The sequence below is a fragment of the Dama dama genome, chromosome 9, assembly GCF_033118175.1.
Source record: "Dama dama isolate Ldn47 chromosome 9, ASM3311817v1, whole genome shotgun sequence".
Taxonomy (NCBI): domain Eukaryota; kingdom Metazoa; phylum Chordata; class Mammalia; order Artiodactyla; family Cervidae; genus Dama; species Dama dama.
The window spans coordinates 8,731,782-8,750,033 of NC_083689.1; the positions used below are offsets into that span (position 1 = coordinate 8,731,782).

The window sequence follows — 18,252 nt, forward strand, 5'->3', positions numbered from 1 at the left end:
TTCGCGGCGGTCTCCGGCTGCACCGCCCCTGGTCCCTTTCGGCCGCCGTACGTGCGCAGGCGCTCTGGCGAGGCCGCGCCTCGGCCTCCGTCAGCCCTGTGAACCGCTCCCGGGGTGACCAAGAGTGACCGCGAGTACAGGTAAAGCTGAGAGAGCCAATAGGTTTGCGGCGACGGCGTCTTTGTCGCCTTTTTCGGGTCGCTTCCCGTTGCCGCCGGCCCAGGGAGAGAAACTTTTTGCCTCGAGAGTGTCCGCCCTGAAGGTTGGGCAGTGCGCCTGCGCGAGAGGCTTTGGCGGTGGCCGCCTGCGCCTGTGCCTTGAGGCTCGGCCGCGGCCTGCGCCTGCGCGGCGCGGCGCTGCGGAGACCGTTGGCTCATTTGCATGTCCCCGCCTCGCGCGGTGGCGGCGGCGGGTGAGGAGCCTGAGGCGGTGGCGGGGGCGGCTCCGCGCGCGGTGGGCTCGGGGTGAGGCCCGGGCCCAGGCGTTGTCGGAGGGTGGGCCCGGGGGTGAGGGGTTTGGGGCCCGATCCCGGGAACCCCGGGTCTCCACGATGGCGCAGCGGGCTCGGCCCTTGGACTGCGCGGCGGACGCATCGCGCCCGGGTCGGCCTGGGGGGCGATCTGCGGCCTTCGAGGCCCGACGCCCCCTTTTCTTCGACCTCAAAGGCCGGGAGGAGGCGGGCCGCGCCTGAATGGGTTCATTCGTTCGTTCATTCATTCAGCCTGAGCCGGGATCGGCCCCTCTGGTGGGGTGATAACGGCGGCGGGGTGCCGACTCCGCCTCTTTAGACATTTTTTTAACTGATTCGGTCCCCACAGCAACCCCTACCATGAACTGCCAGTTCCGTAGATGGGGAAGCGGAGGCACGGAGAGGTTAGATCACTTGAATTGATTCTGGGCCAGCTGGCCGGGACACCCTGCCCTTCTATAGCGGAGAATAAGGGGGCCAGGGGAAAGGCCTGAAGGATAGGGAAAGTGGGTAATGGTTATAAGAAATGACTGTCAGGCAGGGGCAGGCTTGGGTTTTGAGGTTGGAGGTTTCTAGATGGAAGGGATATCTTGCTGGGTAAGGACACGGCCACTGGATTTCTCAATATTGCATCTCAGCCTTTTTCTAATCAGTCTTCAGGGCTTTGTCCCCACAGGGAGTGTCCTGTTTGCCAGGTTCCAGCCCAGGCTGGTTGACCTTGGATGGGTCACTTAGCCTGAACCTCCCTTTTGCACTTTTGTGTAATTTCATTCATAATAGGCCCCACTTGTTTATGGGGTTGTTGCAGGAAGTGTTGAGGGAGTCCCTCCCCTTCAACAGGAGCTGGCACAGAGTAAGCTCTGTCAGTAGGTCTTGTCACTAGTCAGGGATTTCTCCCCTCACTTGCTGAGACGCCTCTGTCAGAGGGCAAGTTAGCTCCTAGAGCCTCTTCGCCATGTCTATGAAATAGGAAAATAGAAATGGGAAAAATCATGTTTTTCCTAAATATCATTTGAAAAGGTTTATGCTCCTGTTATGTGTGTTGCTTCATACAGTCTTTTAGCAGCCCCAGGAGACAGAGCTGCTTTTATAGCGCTTCTTTTAAGGGATTCTGAGAAAATGGCCTCAGAGAAGCAAAATAGATTATCTAAGATCGACATCCTTGTCTTACTTCTTCTTAGCCAACCCACACCTGTGAGGTTCATGTGGGCAGAGCTCCCCTTAAAATAAACCAGCCTTCCTCTGAAGTGCCATACCAGATTATGGATTACTGCTTGGTTACTCTGAGGATTAAGTGGAATAGATCAGGCTTTGTGAGCATTAGTTGTCACTGTTAGTGTCTTTTTACCCCTCTTCTCATTCCAGGTCAGAGAAACATGGCAGCAAGGAGAATTGCACAGGAGACTCTCGATGCTGTGTTGCAGGAAAAAGCTAACCGATATATGGACCCCAGTGGTGAGGCTGTAGGTGAAACTCTTCAGTTTAAAGCTCAAGGTAAATTAAAGTGTGTGGTTTTGGGTGGAGTGAGGCGGGTGGATGGAGCGTGTATTTAGAATTGGGGCCCAACCTGCAGTTCCTCAGATTGTACCTTCTTAAGTGGAGATAAAATTTTCTCTTGGTCCACCTGTTAAATCATTACGTAGAAGGAGGTATTGTCATTATCCAGAGCGTCTCCCCAGTCACCCTGCCCCACCTAAAGAAGGGTTCTTAAATAAATTGCCTGACTCCATGCCCACTATCACTAGGCAGCTTTGAGTTCTTATCAGGTCTTACCTGGATTTTTGCAGTAATCTCCTCCTGAAATGTCTTTCACTTTCTGGCTTCATTCCCTCAAATCTTCTCTCCCCACAGATCTATTAATGCTAACTTTGCAGGACCAAGGCCAAGCTTAGGCTCTTGGGGCTCCCTGTTTTGGTTTTACATCCTCAGACAAGTGCAGGAGCAGCCCAGTAACTGGTATGCAAGATAGGAGGGCCTTGGAGCCTTGTGGAGCTGCTGAATGTAGGCCCTGCCTGAAACCATTCCTTTTGCAAAGTTTTGAAACATCATGTCAGCAGAATAAAAAATGGTCCTAGTGTAAATTGCAGGACAACTTGGAGGTCCTGCCCCACAGTGCATGAGGCTCCTAGCTCCCATCCTCTGCCTTAGGCCTGTTTCACGGACACTATGTGCTTGTCTGTGTTGTGGATCCCTCATCTCAGCTCTGTGTGATTAATTCCCTCAGTCAGTAAGACCTGGTCCATAGGTGTCTTCCCCCAGGAGGCCCTAGTAGGCCTGGAGATTGATTTTACACTGTGTACTTGATCCCCTGCCATGGGCTGGCCTCCTCCAGGCCTCCTTTGGGCCTGTACTGTTTGCTGCTGCACCAGCCCTTGAGCCAGCCTTGGTGTAGAGAAGGCTTCCTCAGTATTAGCTGGATGAGTCTAAATGCTTGGGGTGGGGATAACTTATTACGTGCTTTGGACCCAGAGAAACTGAGGCTTAGAAGTCTGAGTTTTCAAAAATTGTATAAGCAGCAGACAAAACCATTCCTGTTACAAAAGACTGGAAGGATTAAGTTAGTTAAGAACAGAATGTCGGGACTTCCCTGGCCATCCAGTGGTTAAGACTCCACACTCCTAAGGCAGGGTTTGATCCCTGGTTGGGGAACTGAGATCCTACATGCTGCACTGAGGGGCCAAGAAAAAGAATAGGATGTAAAAAACCTCTTTGCCGCTTCCTTATTCCTTGGAAGTAATGGTATCTGTGGTGTTTTGTGCATCCTTTAATTCTTTTAGCCATATATGAATCGTGAATACTTCATATGTTTTTATATATATATATATACACACATGTATGTTTATGTGCATATGTAGATACATATATATGTATATGTAAAAACGTGTATGTGTATATATATGTGTATATATATATATTTTTGGAGATTTGAATTGGTTTATCTAGAGACTCAAACACTAATACATATCTTAAGTTACCTCAGGGAAAGTTGGGGGAGGGGGAGACTATGAACCCAGTAGGATGCCAGATGGTTCTGGAACCATCTCTGTGTCATAGAGCTGCGTGGTCCGTCGGTCAGCCTTTCTCTCTCTCTGCTGCATTTTTCTGAGGCCTTGTAAACTAGGTCCTGTTGGGCAGGATCCAGCCACTACTCTTCCTCTAATGCTCCCACCATAACCAGGCCATCGGAAACCATCAGTATCTGGATTATCTTGGTGGACTCCTTGCTGGAACTTCCACTCTTGTCCCTTGCAGTCTGTTCCCCACACAGCAGCCAGTGAGGTCATCCTTTTGCTCCAGACCCCCAATGGCTTTCTGTCTCATTCATAGTAAACTCTGGAGTCCTGTCATGGGCCTGGCTTGATCTGGTTTGCACCCACTTCTGTTTGCATCTCCTGTCATAGTAGTTCACTAATTTTGTTTCATGTTAGAATCCTTTGGGGGCTTTTTTAAAAGTCCTAATGCCTAGGTCACACCCCATCCTAGTTAATTAAGTCAGGATGCCCCAGGGCTTCAGTGTGCAGCCGAGTCTAGGTGCTGCCTTCTTACCACTTTGTCCCTCCTTCCCTCTTGCGCTCTCACCACCTTTGTCCTGTGCTCATCTCAGGGCTTAGTCCTCACGCTCCCTCTACCTGGTAGGCTTCCCCATAGCTGCTCATTCTGACCCCTCACCCAGGCCTCTGCTCCTCAGATGCATTGTTGTTAGAGCTGCTCACCGTGACCAGCCTGTTTAAAAATGGCTTTTCCTTTTCACATTCCCGCCGGTTTGGCATTTCCTTACACCTGAAGAATTTTTGTTTATCACTTGGCTTCCTCAACTGAAAAGTCCAGGAAAGTAGGGACTTTGCTGTGCCTTTTCCCTGCTATAACTTCAGGACCTAGAGCAGCGCCTATATACAGTGGGTGCTTAGTAAGTACTTGCTGGACAGATAAATTTGGATTTATACAAAGCCCTTGTTTCCTGTGGCTTGTTGACCCATCACTACTTCCTGGCATCTTTCTCTCTCTTTTACATTTGACTTTTTGACTAGGTAATAGATTCTGAATCAGAAAGTAAGAAAGGTGCTCTGTGCAAATGTCTCCCTGAGGCCCTCTGTTCCCATGTATCCATAGTTGTCTTCTGTTTTTGACTTCTTACAGTTTCTTTTTTCTTTTTGGCTGCAGCATGCTGCATATGGGATTTTAGTTTCCTGACCAGGGACTGAACCCAGGTTCTTGGCAGTGAAAGCGTGGAGTCCTAACCACTGGACTGCCAGGGAATTCCCCTTACAGTTTCTGTATGCATGAATAAACAAATGCAAACATAGTTTCCTATTTTTCTCATTTCTGCGCAGAGGAGGACAAAAGCACATACTGTTCAGTTTCCATTGTGGTTTCTGCGTTGTGGCCTGTTTAACTTCTGCCTTCCCTCTTCTTTTCTCAGTCTTTTCTTTCAGGTATTGGTTGGCTTAATGACCCTTTCTGAGGGAGCCTGTCAGCCACCTTTGGATCAAGTGCTCAGCTAAGGTCCAGCCAGCAGTGGTGGCTGCAGTGTCAGATGTAGCTCCTGCCTCAGTGGCGCTGTGGGCCAAGAGTCCCTTATAGGAAGCAGGGGAGGCAGGCAGCCTCTAGAACGCCCGTCTGCTGTGTGATAGAAGTAGAAATACACAAGTGTTCCGGTCACAGTAAAGAAGACCAGGTTATTTGGGAACCAAATGCCCATCCCAGAGTCTAAAAGAAGGCTTGTAAAATAGAAAGTGAAGTGAAAGTGAAAGTTGCTAGTTGTGTCCAACTCTGCAACCCCATGGAATTCTCCAGGCCAGAATACTGAAGTGGGTAGCCGTTCCTTCTCCAGGGACTCTTTCCACCCCAGGGATCAAACCCAGGTCTCCTGCATTGCAGGCAGATTCTTTACCAGCTGAGCCACCAGGGAAGCCTTGTAAAACAGAGGTAGGACAACAGATCTGAATGAGTGAGCAGCACTGCTGCCTAGCCTCCATGGACTATCGTCAGGCCAGATGCAGGCCCAGTACTCGTAACTCTTCTGTTTGCATAAGTAGAAACCTAGATTTTTAGGTGAAACTACACATATTCTCCATGTGAGTTTCTAAAATGCACTCTGACTGGGAAAGCACCCTGCCAGTGGTCTGCAGATCACTCACTTGCAGCCTCTGGTCTGACACATACCTTTGTGTTTCTTTTTGGATTGCTTATTTCAGATCTTCTAAGGACAGTCCCAAGAGCCAGAGCAGATATGTTTGATGACATTCACAGTGACAGCAGGTACACTCTGGGCGCGTCTGCAACTCATCCTCGAGACACTGGGAGAGAAGGCCTGAGAGGTGATATATTTCCAGGACCTTCCTTCAGGTCAAGCAACCCTTCTGTAAGTGAAGACAGCTACTTTCGCAAAGAATGTGGTCGGGATCTGGAATTTTCCCACCCTAACTCCCGAGACCAGGTCTTTGGCCACCGGAAACTGGGACATTTCCGTTCTCAGGACTGGAAATTTGCACTCCGTGGCTCTTGGGAACAAGACTTTGCCCACTCAGTTTCTCAAGAATCCTCTTGGTCACAGGAGTATGGTTTTGGCCCTTCTGCATTACTGGGGGACTTTGGCTCCTCCAGGCTGATTGAGAAAGAGTGCTTGGAGAAGGAGAGTCGTGATTATGACGTGGACCGTCCAGGGGAGGCGGACTCTGTGCTCAGGGGCAGCAGCCAAGTCCAGGGCAGAGGCCGAGGTCTAAACCTTGCTGACCAGGAGGGTGCTGTCTTGGGAAAGGGGGAGACTCAAGGCCTGCTCACTTCTAAAGCTGGGGTTGGGAAACTTGTCATGCTGAGAAATGTGAGCACGAAAAAGGTACCCACTATGAGTCGTGTCACTCCCAAAACTCAGGGCACTAACCAAATCCAGAAAACCACCTCAAGTCCCGACGTGACCCTGGTGACGAACCCAGGGACAGAAGAGGTCCAGTTCCCCACCCGGAAAGTCCCTCTGGGGCTTGATCTAAAGGATGTCCGGCTCCCCAGGAGAAAGATGAGCTTCGACATCATAGATAAGTCAGATGTCTTCTCGAGATTTGGGATAGAAATAATCAAGTGGGCAGGCTTCCACACCATAAAAGATGATGTTAAGTTTTCCCAACTTTTCCAGACTCTCTTTGAACTTGAAACAGAAACCTGTGCTAAAATGCTCGCCTCATTCAAATGTTCCTTAAAACCAGAGCACAGAGATTTTTGCTTTTTTACTATCAAATTTTTAAAGCACTCTGCTTTGAAAACACCCAGAGTTGATAACGAGTTTTTAAACATGCTTTTAGACAAAGGTGCTGTGAAGACCAAAAATTGCTTTTTCGAAATCATAAAGCCCTTTGATAAATACATAATGAGACTACAAGACCGGCTGCTGAAGAGCGTCACACCCCTGCTCATGGCCTGCAATGCCTACGAGCTGAGCGTCAAGATGAAGACCCTCACTAACCCCCTGGACCTGGCGATTGCCCTGGAGACCACCAATTCTCTCTGCCGGAAGTCGTTAGCTCTTCTGGGACAGACGTTCTCCTTGGCCTCTTCCTTCCGGCAAGAGAAAATCCTGGAAGCCGTCGGCCTCCAAGATATAGCTCCATCTCCTGCTGCGTTTCCAAACTTCGAGGACTCGACTCTATTTGGGAGAGAGTACATCGATCACCTGAAGGCCTGGCTGGTCAGCAGTGGGTGTCCACTCCAGGTCAAGAAAGCTGAATCTGAGCCAGCCCGAGATGAGGAGAAAGCGGTCCCTCCTGCAAAGCCTGAAATTCAGGCCAAGGCTCTGAGTGGTCTGAGTGATGGTAAGGAAAGCAGCAGCAGTTTCTGTTGTGATTTGTTTGCTTTTTTGTAATGCCTCTTATTCTCTTTGATATTTGTACATAGAAGTTCTTTAGCCAGTTGGAAACAAATCAAAATTTTAGGAGAAAACTCACAGTGACTGCCACTCATTCATACATGCCTGCCACTCTTTCTGTAAGCGTGTGGATGGATGTATGTACACAGTATTGCTTTACTATCTGGGTTGTTTGTATCATCTTACAGCCTAGGTTAAGAAGCCATGTTCCAAAAGTACCCCTTCTCTGCCCAACCCCCAGCCCCGAGTTATTACTCAAAAGGAAAGTAAATACAGGCCACAGTCTCCAGGGATCCCCCAGGCTTCTGAGGGGAAGAAATCACAAACCCAGCCCCGCCTGTGCTGGGGTTGAGGGGCTATAGGAGAGGCCCAGCCCAGCATGGGGAGTCAGGAAGGCTGTTTCTGAACTGTTCTCAGGGCTAGGTGGTGGAGGCACCTTTCCACCTGCTTACTTTTCTAGACTGGCTAGAGGTGGAGAGATCACTTCAGTATACCTGGTAGCCTGCCGTTAACGAGTTGGCTTCCTGGGGAGGGGAAAGACAAAGAAGAAGGTAATAGAAATAGAAGTGACTGGCTGTGTAGTGTCCCTTCCTTTCCCCCTGCGCTCCGGGGATGGATATTTTCACAGCCCAGAAAGCCCAGAAGGCATGAGCACACATAGTGGCCACTGAGGAAGTCCCTTTTTTCTCTGATGCAGTTTTCGGCTTCCATTGCCCCAGTCAGGTTGGTAAGTTGCATTTGTCCCTGAATCTGTCTTCACCCTTTCGGAGCCCTGACTGCTACAGGTGCTGCGTAGGTCCCTCCATGGATGGGCGGCCGCACCTACTGCCAGAGAGGGAGCCTTTCAGAAGTGAGCTCAGGGCTGAAGTGGAACCTCTCTTCCCCACATCCCCCAGAATAGTGGGGTGGAAAGTCTGTGTATCAGTGATACTGAGAAGAGCGAGAAAGCCCCCCACAACCTAAAGTTGCCCGCCACCGCCCCCTGGCTGCGCTGTTGCGCAGGCGTGCCTGTGGCTGCCACCTTGCTGTGCTAGAAACACTGCCGTCTGCTCCTCTGCAGGATTCTCAAAGGCTCTTTGCTGTGTCTGCAGCATTTGCTGCATCTCCCTTGATGTTGGAGTCATAGTGCCTTTTATTAAAGGCTTCTGAGCCTGAGCAGAGCTGAGTCCTTGTGAAATTGGCATCTGCCAAGCAGTGGCGCCTTGTCTGGTCGTCAGGGAGACGGCACCAGTGTCCATGTCTTATGGGGCACAGGCTGACACTACTTCCATTACTGTTAGAAATGCTGGGAGGATATCTTTGGTTGAATTTCTTGATTCTTACTATTATTTTCATTTAAAAAAAATTGAATCCTCCTTTAAAGGAGATATCCACAGAAAGATTGCTGGGCCAAAGGTAAGATCCACTTTCAGGCCCTTAACTGTGGTCATTTTCTCTAGAGTTGGTTGCAGTGATGTGCAAATTTCATTGTCTTTGAAAGCCTCTGACTTTGAAGCTCTTACTGTTTTGTAAAATCATGTAAAACTAGCAGTTATATAAAGTGAGAGCCAACAACAAAAAAGAAAGTAATTTCAGTGGGGAAATGAAATGACAACCGAAGGATTGACGCATCCTGTGTTAAGAACTCACACTGATGTTGAGTGTATTGATACCATTCCACACCAAACTGGAAAACCTCTCCAGTTCAGGGCTGATGTTTTATTGAATGAATGAACAAATAGACCATCTGTGCTATTAAAACTAGCAAATATCAAAGGAAATTCACACTTAAAAAAATGTTTTTTTCCAAACATTGAACAGATGCATTCTATGAACACCTATCTTGGAACTATTGACTTTTTTTTAATATTAACTTTTTAAAATGGACAATTTTTCTTTGTGAGCTTATGTATGTTTTCTGATTACGCATCACATGTGTTTATTTTTTATAGATAAAGCACACAAAAAAGTGAAATCCCTGCTAAATCTACCACCCATAGATAACCTCTGTTAACTTTCTGGTATATTTCTGTCTGAACTTTTTTTCTGTGTGTCTATTTATTTGTATCTCTTCTTCCTTTTTTCATATTACAAATTACAGTTTAGATATACTTTTTACATTATTTTATACCTAGCTACATTTTATGTCTCTCTGTTTTCCCCTTAATATTGTGAACAAGTTAAGCTGTATGCAAAAAGTGATAAGGAGTTGCTACATACCATTTTCTCCTATAGAATATTGCTCTGTACAGTCACTTAAGTTTGTGACTGTTTCTCTGCTAGTGATTGTGCTACTATAGCTTTTGAGAGGATATTTTGTATATTGGTTTCTAGAATAACAGGCTCTTTCCCTCTTTTCAATGCTGGTCTCTTGTGAAGGAGGATTTCAGTTGCTGGTGCCTGCTTAGGCTCCACCCTTAGGCTCTATCCTGATCTTCCCAGGCCCCATGTGGTCCAGTACGTTTCTCAGAGAAGACCTTCTGTGTGTTCCAGAGGTCCCCCAGCGAGCAGATCACAAGGTGGTGGACATCATTGACCAGCTGGTCGCACGTGTCATTGGAGGCAGCCTGTCTCCCAAAGAGAGAGCTCTTCTCAAGGAGGACCCTGCTTACTGGTAGGTCTCTAAATGGTGCTCTTCTGAATCTCACCTGTAAAGTACAGGGCAGTGTTTCTGTTGCTTTGATGATGTCCAGAGAAGAAAGTGAAGTGTTTATTTTGAGCTGTGGTGTCAGTCGGTAGGAAGAGTATGAGGGTGGGTCAGGTTCATATGGGTTCAGATTCCTTGTCTGTGCTGATTTGAGGATGAGGTGAGAGATGTGTGCCTTTGAGTGTAAGATGAGGAATACGTCACAGCAGTTGTTTGTGATTTATTGCTGCTCTCTGTTCAGCTGTCTTCCTTTTGTCTTATTGCCTCTTCGCTTGAATAGAACAGTTTTTTAAAATTAAAGTTTCTGCCATAAATATTAATACAGTATTTGCTTATTAGAAAAGGAAAAGAAGAAAGTTGGGCGAAGCCATCTGTGCTCTCTCTGGCGCCCCCTGGCGTTTGAGGGTGTTTGTTAGCATCTTTCTGCTCCTTGCAGGCGCTATGGTCTTTCACACGGTTGTGGTTATGCTGTAATATGCCCTACTCCTTTTACACAGGAAAGCGCTCGTGTTTCCTGCTTTTTGTAAACATTTCAGATGGCTGTGTTTACCGGTCTGCAGAGTAGGTGATCAGTTTATTTAGCCATTCCTCTTTGTTGGATTTTTAGAATTTTTTGTTTTTTAAATAACATGCCCTTCCCTTATTTATTTAAATTTTTTAAGAAGTTATTTACTTACTTGATTGAGTCAAGTCTTAGTTGCCTCCTGTGGCATCTTTCTTTGAGGCTCGTGGACTCCAGTTGTGGCGCATAGACTCAGTAGTTGTGGTGTGTGGGCTTAGTTCTCTGTGGCATGTGGGGTCTTAGTTCTCCAACCAAGTATTGAACCTGTGTTGCACGGTAGATTCTTTTGTAAAAAATTTATTTATTTTTGGCTACGCTGGGTGTCTATTGCCGCGCGCAGGCTTTCTCTAGTGGTGGTGAGCGGGGATGGCCCTTTGTTGCAGGGCACGGGTTTTCCATTGGTGTGACTTCTGTTGCGGAACATGGGCTCTCGGTGCGTGGGCTTCAGCAGTTGCAGCGTGTGGGCTCAGGAGGCGTGGCCCACAGGCCTCATTGCCCCTTGGCTTGTGGGCTCTTCCCCAGCCAGGGGTCAGACCCGCGTCTGCTGCATTCACAGGTGGATTTGGACCAGCCGGGAGATCCCCGAATTTTCTGTTCTTGCTGTTGTAATTACTAAAGATGCTTGAAAGGTAAAAATCTCTGTGTAATGGTGCCAGAGCTTTGGTGCTTACCAGTATGATTTCCAGGAGGAGAGTTAGAAATTGTTATGGTTTTATTTTTACAGAATTCTTGAATTCACCTAGGCTATGTTCATATGTTGAATAAGACAGGCATGTAACTTACAAGTTAAAAAAAAAAAAACCCAATAACCTAATTGCCTCAGTATCATTTACTGAATACTTTTTATTTAGCAAATCTTTTGCTTTTTTGCACTTGGTACCATTCTAAGCACTTTACTGATTTACGCACTAGCTGGCCGAACCCTCATAAACAACCTCTTGAAGTAGATATGTTGTCATCTTTACAGACAGAAAGCTTGAGGCTTAAAGAGGTCTCTTGCCTGGAGGATGCACAGCTAGTGGCAGACAGAGCTGAGATCACACTCAGGCTCTGTGGTCTCAGCCAGTGCTTATGCTGAAGGAAGGAGTCTAGATAGCCTCTGACTGACAGATGAAAACAGGGACCACTTCCTCTGGGTAAGATGTCATGTAGACTTGAAAGACCCAGGGACAGTTTCCAGGGGATTGTCGAGGTCATTGGGCTGGAGGGAAAGGGGACCCTGAGAGGACTGGGAGCGTGTGTCCCTGCCCCGTGACCGCTGCACACTCCGCACAGGCTCACGGTCACTGACAGCTGGGGGTGGCAGACAGAACCAGAGCCAGGCTTGGGGGTATGTGTGGTGGTGGTGGGAGGGCCTGCAGATCAAACGTAAGCGTGTATTTGAGGAAAATCAGCATCATGAAAGAGGATCATCAAACTCAACAGATCTGACACCTAAGACAGAGTTACTCCAAGACGAAGAAGATTGTCTAAAAGCACATATGTGATTAATAGTCTTAGATGGATAATAGCATAGTATATCCATGAAATAGTAACTGCTTATTATGGAAAATAGCCAATTAAGGATCTTGGAATTGAAGAATGTGATTGTTGAAATCTCACATTAAAATATCAGTGGTTGGCTGATAGAATTGACCTGAATGAAGAACAGATTAGGGAGCTGACTCAGAGACTTGATCACCTGTGAACTCCTTCAGAATTACCCAGAGCCTATAAGAAGAGTGTGCAAACAAACAGTGTTAAAAAAAACAAACAGTAAACTTAGGTTTTTGGTGTATATGTTTAAATTCTTAAGTCAAAGTAGTACTTGTATGTGATATACCAAAAAAATCGATGTTATCACAAAAGGCAAAATGTTTCTGCCATGATCCATTCTCATGCCAGTTCCACTCTTTTTTTTTTTTTTCTTTTGGCCATGCCAGTGCAGCCTGTGGGATCTTTATTCCCCAACCAGGGATCAAACCCGTGCCCCTCCTACAGTAGAAGAGTGGAATCTTAACCACTGGTCTGCCAGAGAAATCCCTGAGTTTGCTCCTTAGAGACAGTCACTTTTAGTTCTTTAAGCTTCTTTTAACAGTTAACTGTTATATCCCTAGAGATGACACACCTATGCTGCTCTTTTTTTTTTTTAAATGCCTGAGCTGTGCGTCTTGTGAGATACTAGTTCCCCAACCAGGGATTGAACCCAGGTCCTGGCAGTGAAAGCACCAAGTCCAAACCACTGGCCCACCAGGGAATTTGCCAAAGCATTTTCTTCGTAACAAAAAGTATATAGTTCAAGCCTCACAGCAACATGGTGAAGTGACTTATCGTTATCACCCATCCGATCTTATAGGTGGAGAAACTGAGGCACAGAAAGACTCAGTAAATCTCCCAGCTAGTAAGTGACTACGCTGAACTTTGAACCTGGCAGGCTAGCTCAGGAGTACTCTGTGCTTTTGTTGTCATGCTCCACTAGAGCTGGGGGAGATGGGCTTGTGACTGATGGGTTGAACCTGCACTTGGCATTAGAATCGCCCACAGAAAAGGGCCTCCCGTGGTGGGGATCTGGATCACCTGGCATTTACTCCACTTTCTGCCGTGGATAGGGGGCTGCATTTGACTTGAGAACTGGAGCATCTGTGTTGGTCCACCTTCCCTTATGTGGGAACCTCGGCTTGTTAGGGTGCAGTCTTTCAGGATGCTGCTGCTGGCCCAGCAGAGTGTCTAGGGCAGCAGAGGAGCCAGCACAGCCTGTTCCCCCAGGTCCAGCCGGACCTGGACTGTGCAGTGAGCGTCAGCAGGAGCTCCACGCAGAGCCGCCCACGAGGGACCCGCCACGTCACACAGAGCTGCCAGCATCCTGCTGTGCACTGCCACCTCACGGCCGGTCCGCCTCTGCCTCTGGCAGTGGGGAACCTCATCTGGTATGTGTGCTGCCGAAGCGAGCACGGGGAACCTCCTCTAATGCATGACCTCAGCAGCAGACAGTCCAAGAGCCTCGTGAAATACTGCCATACTCACCAGACGCTACTTGTTCTTTAACACACACTGAAGTTGAACATTCACAAAAACTTTGGTATGAATGAGGTCATGGAGAAAATTACAGACCGTCCCAGGAAAGGAAAATCATGTTGGCCACATTGTGCAATGCATAAAACTTGAAGCCAGCAACAGCCTAAATAAAACTAGCTTCTAATAACTTTTGTATGAAAGAGAATTAGAATTGAAATTAGAAACTCTTCAGAAGGAAGTAGCAGGTTGGGGGAAAGGTACAACCTTGCATGTGTTTATCAGAAATAAAGACTGAAGATAACCATTCAATTCATGAGGCAAGGAAAAAATGGTGAAAAAAGTCCAGAGACTAGGAAGGAACGGTTAATAGAGATGAAAGAAAGTGCTAATGAAATGGTCTGCAAAGTAAAGAATGTGAAAGACCCCTCCATTGCTCTTTCTCACCCACTCCTTAGAGCAAATTCTTATGTTTACTTCTTATTCTTTCAACCTGTGTGAAAAAAAAAACAAATATACATGGATGTTATGTACACAAAGGCAGTTTCATAGGGTGTGTTTCAATGTTGGATTTCTGTAGCTTGTTCTCCATGGGCTGTATCACGGATCTCTTTCTGTGTTAGTACATGTAATGTCAGTACATGTAACTCAGACTCCTCTTTTCTGTACTCTTCTCCTTATGACTCTGGCACATGATTTCACATCAATGGCACGCTGTCCTTAATGATGTAATTAAAAGGTCGCTGAGTGTCCACCACTTGAAGGGTGTCACCTCATGAAGGCAGTGTCTGGGAGCAATCCCTGCCATTCCCTGCCAGCAGAGGGCTTCTGTGTGAGCCTGCCAGGAGCTGTGAGCTCCTTAATGGTGCTGAAATCGAGGAGGAATCAACCAGTGCTCCATCAAAGCTCCTGATCACCCTCTGGTCACTCTGAGCAGGACACATGCCCAGGACCCAACACTGGGTCCTTGGTAGAGCTGGGCAGAGCCTCTCCATCAGCACGGAGGCCACCAAGTGGAAAGGGTTTGCAGAAGTGTATTCATAGCAGCAACTTGGCTGTGCTGGTATCTTCACAAATGTCCTGCTGTTCCTGTTTTGTTACATAGGTTTTTGTCTGATGACAGTAGTCTGGAGTATAAATATTACAAGCTGAAACTGGCAGAGATGCAGCGGATGAGCCAGACCTTGCCAGGCATAGATGAGAAGCCGACGGCAGCAGAGTGTGCGGTCCGGGCGATGCTGTACGCCCGGGCAGTCCGCAGCCTCAAGAGGAGGCTCCTCCCAGCGCGGCGGCGGGGACATCCTCGCACTCACGGGCTCCGGGGCTGCAAAGTGAGGAGAGCCACCACTGGGACCCAGACCCTGCTCTCCTCAGGCACCAGGCTGAAGCACCATGGCCGGCAGGCCCCGGGCTCCCTGCCGGGCAAGCCGCCCCAGCGGGACAGAAATGATGCTGCCAAGGACTGTCCCCCAGAGCTGGCTGGACCCTCACCTCGGGACCCCAGCCCAGAAGCCTCCGGCCCATCCCCCAAACCAGCAGGCATGGATGTCTCTGAAGTCCCTCAGACCTCTTCTCCCTGCCTGTCTGCTGATGGTGAGTGCTCACCCCTGTCCCCGTCCTTTGGGCCCCAGCCCCAACTCTGATCCATCTCCGGAGGTCTCTGCAGAGTCAAGCAACTTCAGTGGGCTGGGCTGGGCAGGGCAGCAGGCGGCAGCAAAAGGGATCCGGCCAGGATGGTGCACACCGAGGCGCTCTCCTCTCGCCTCGTCACAGGGCTGGTGCTGGAGTCCTGCTGCCCCCTTCCTCTTGTCCTGAGTGCGGAGCCCGCAGGAGTGCTGCCGCTGAGTCTGCGCCTCCCTGCACAGTTCCCCCGCTGGCCAGCAGGGCGTGCCATGTGCCCGTGCTTGGGGCATTGAGCTCCTTGATCCCAGTCTCTCTCCTTGCCCCTTGTACTTCTCGTCGGGCGGCCCTGGTTTGCATTCTGTTTCCTCTTCCCTGCTAAGCTCTCTCGTTTCCTTCCTTTGAGTTAGGTGGCTTGCAGCTTCTGTTTCTCCCAAGCATTGCCTTCTCCTTCCACAACAGGGCTGCCCTGTGGCCAGTACTTCCCCTCAGCACTAGATGGGAATGTAGAGGAAAAAAATCTACTCAACTGATAACATTTTTCTAGTTATTGCTGTGTAACAAGCCAGTGCAAACTGTGACTTCAAACAGAAGGCATCAAATGTTGTTTCAAGTTGCTAGGCTGGGCCTGCTAGCTGCAGGCAGTGGCCAATAGTCAGGGACTGTGAGCTGAGGAGATGGAGCTTGTGGGCTACATGCTGTCAGCCCCCAGCAGTAAGCCTGATGGTTCGCTTGGGTATCCAGGAGCTGCAGAGGAGGTGCTTGAGGCGTCTCAGGCCCAGGCTGCACATTTCTGTCACATCCTCAGTCAGAGCGAGTCCCAGGGCCAGCCCCAGTTCACAGGGAGGAAGGAGAGTCCACCTCTGCTGTGCAGAGCGGCAGGGGCACGTGGCAAAGGGCCAGACCACAACCACGGGCCGTCTTTGTGATCAGTCTCCACAGCCCCATGGTGTTCACGTGGAGATTGGCAGCTCAGAACCAGGACATGACAGTTGCTTTATTTTGTAGTTGATACGAAGACAATGGAGACTGCAGAGAAACTGGCCAAATTTGTTGCTCAGGTGGGACCAGAGATTGAACAGTTCAGCATAGAAAACAGCATTGACAACCCTGACCTTTGGTACGTACCCATCACACCCCTTTGATTTATGTTCACCTCATGAGTGTCCTGAGAGCCCACAGAGGGTCGCCCCCAGGATAGATCATGACTTCTCTTCCACTGAGCTCAGGGCTTTTCGGGAGAAGCATCTGTCTGGGGTTGTTGGAGACCTGCCCTCTTCTGGGGCGTCAGGAAAAGCCACCCCCAGAGGGAAGTTTAAGCTGGATCCAAAGGCTCAGTGGGTGTTGGTCAGGGGAAGGGGGAGAGAATGCCCTGGCAGCAGGATGTGTAGGTTCCCCAGAACCTTTGCAGAGGCAAAGAGGAGAGTGTGTCCTCGCCCGTGAGTCTGAGGAGGGTACTGTCCCTGCTCATGCTGGCAGCTCTGGGCAGGATGAAAACGTGCTGCTCATGAAGCATGACGATGGGTTTTGGTCCAGGTGTGAGCAACAAGCACTTTGCCGTAGTAGTGGCTTGGCACCCTTGTCCGCCTTCAGTGGGGTCAACATTCAGTTCTACAGCCCGAAGGCCATAGAACCCACCCTGCCTGCGGTGCGAATTCTCCTTAAGGGGGAAGCCGCCTGAGGGCCATGTGTTCTCAGTACTGAGCCTTAACTTAGCTGAGCTCCCCTTGCGTTGGGAGGGATTCCCATGCTATATGGATTGCATCCTACTGCCAGCCAGGGGTTCTGGACCCTTGCCCTGTTCCCAACGTGCTAGAGAGTTGTGCCTTAGTTTACTTAAGGATATGGTTAAAAATTTTACATTTCCTGGAACATTTCTGGGAGTCAGCGTGTCTAAGCTCTTCTAGCAAATTTGGATGTTGAGTAGGTCCTGCACTGGGTACCTCTTACTTCTTGTGAGGCCCACACCAGCCACATGGAGCACTGGTGGCCTTGCAGGTACTCAGCCTAGTACTGCCTTTTACAGGCCTTGGGGCTGCTGGGCCTTACAGGTCTTAGAGCTGGACTGCTACCACATGCAGGACCTCACACTGGCAGGCCCAGGCATAGGCGACAACTCGGTGAAGGGCAGGCTGGAGCATTTCAGCGGTTTTCTTTTTTCTCCCAGTGCAGAAAGAGAACTCTGCATTGTCCTGCTTACTTGGCACTGGCAGGGCTTGGTGTTATTCCTCAGCCTCTGTGGCAGCCTTTTCTGAGCAGTGTTCCTCAGAAGATGCTGTCCCCTTTGTCCCCTGCAGAGAGAGCCCAAAAACTCCAGCAGCCTCAGGTGGGGTGATGCATTTTCACCCCCATTGCTCGTAGGATAGTTGGAAAATGACTGCACCCAACACCCCCCTATTTAGTAAAAGGCAAGATGACTTTGTGTTTCTTTCCCTTAGAAGACTCACACCTGTAATGTGTGTAGTAGTTGCTTCAGTTAATTTCATTTTGTGTTTGTGGTTATGTCATCAGTTTGACACAGTCAAGTTCATTTGCTTCTGCTGAGAATCTATTTGAAGGTTTTTTTTCTTATCCTTTTTAATTTAATTTTTAAAATAAGTCCAGAATTTGTATGGCTCTAAAGTAAAAATTACAAAAGGTAAACTCAGAGAAGTCTCATTCCCCCCATCCATCGATAATAAGAAACCATTTTCATTTATTTGTAGTGTGTGTGTGTATTTCCTTCCCTCTTAGTTCCCACAGCACAAGTAGGTTTCTGCATGTAATAGGGCCTTCTGTACCTCGCTTTTTTCCCTTCACAACACGCCCTGCCCCACCTGTGTCCTCGCTCTCCAGGCTGTTGTCTTGTCCTCCCTACACAGCCACATCTCACCCTGCTCCCAGTGTGCTTGAGAATACAATTAAGAGGGCTTCCCTGGGGGCCTGGGGGTTTGAGAGTTTGCCTGCCAGCACAGGGGACATGGGTTCAGTGCCTGGTCCCGGAAGATTCCACATCCCCTGTGCCGCAACTGCTGAGCCTACATGCCACAACTACTGAAACCCAAGCACCCTGGAGCCCGTGCTCCGAACCAAGAGAGGCCACCAAAATGAGAAGCCCACCTACCTCAAAAGAGCAGGCCCTGCTTGAC

General features: G+C 48.8%; 1 protein-coding gene across 10 annotated transcripts in view; it reads left to right on the plus strand.

The window, feature by feature from the left end:
• The first annotated feature begins 3 nt into the window (after positions 1–3).
• The window catches only part of SUGP2 (SURP and G-patch domain containing 2), a 28,751-nt gene continuing 10,502 nt past the window's right edge, over positions 4–18,252 (plus strand). For 6 of the 10 annotated variants that reach the window (XR_009694021.1, XR_009694022.1, XR_009694023.1 and 3 more), the window contains exons 1-6: positions 376–412; positions 1,835–1,963; positions 5,665–7,272; positions 9,798–9,918; positions 14,610–15,097; positions 16,133–16,244. Coding sequence is in view for 7 of the 10 variants with exons in the window: in XM_061149753.1 (XP_061005736.1) it covers positions 382–412; positions 1,835–1,963; positions 5,665–7,272; positions 9,798–9,918; positions 14,610–15,097; positions 16,133–16,244 (2,489 nt within the window). In the remaining 3 variants the exon portion in view is untranslated. Of the gene's footprint in view, positions 141–373; positions 465–490; positions 874–1,834; positions 1,964–5,664; positions 7,273–9,797; positions 9,919–14,609; positions 15,098–16,132; positions 16,245–18,252 lie in introns of those variants that run through there. The other 4 variants (XM_061149760.1, XM_061149757.1, XM_061149759.1 and 1 more) reach the window with 4 other exon arrangements.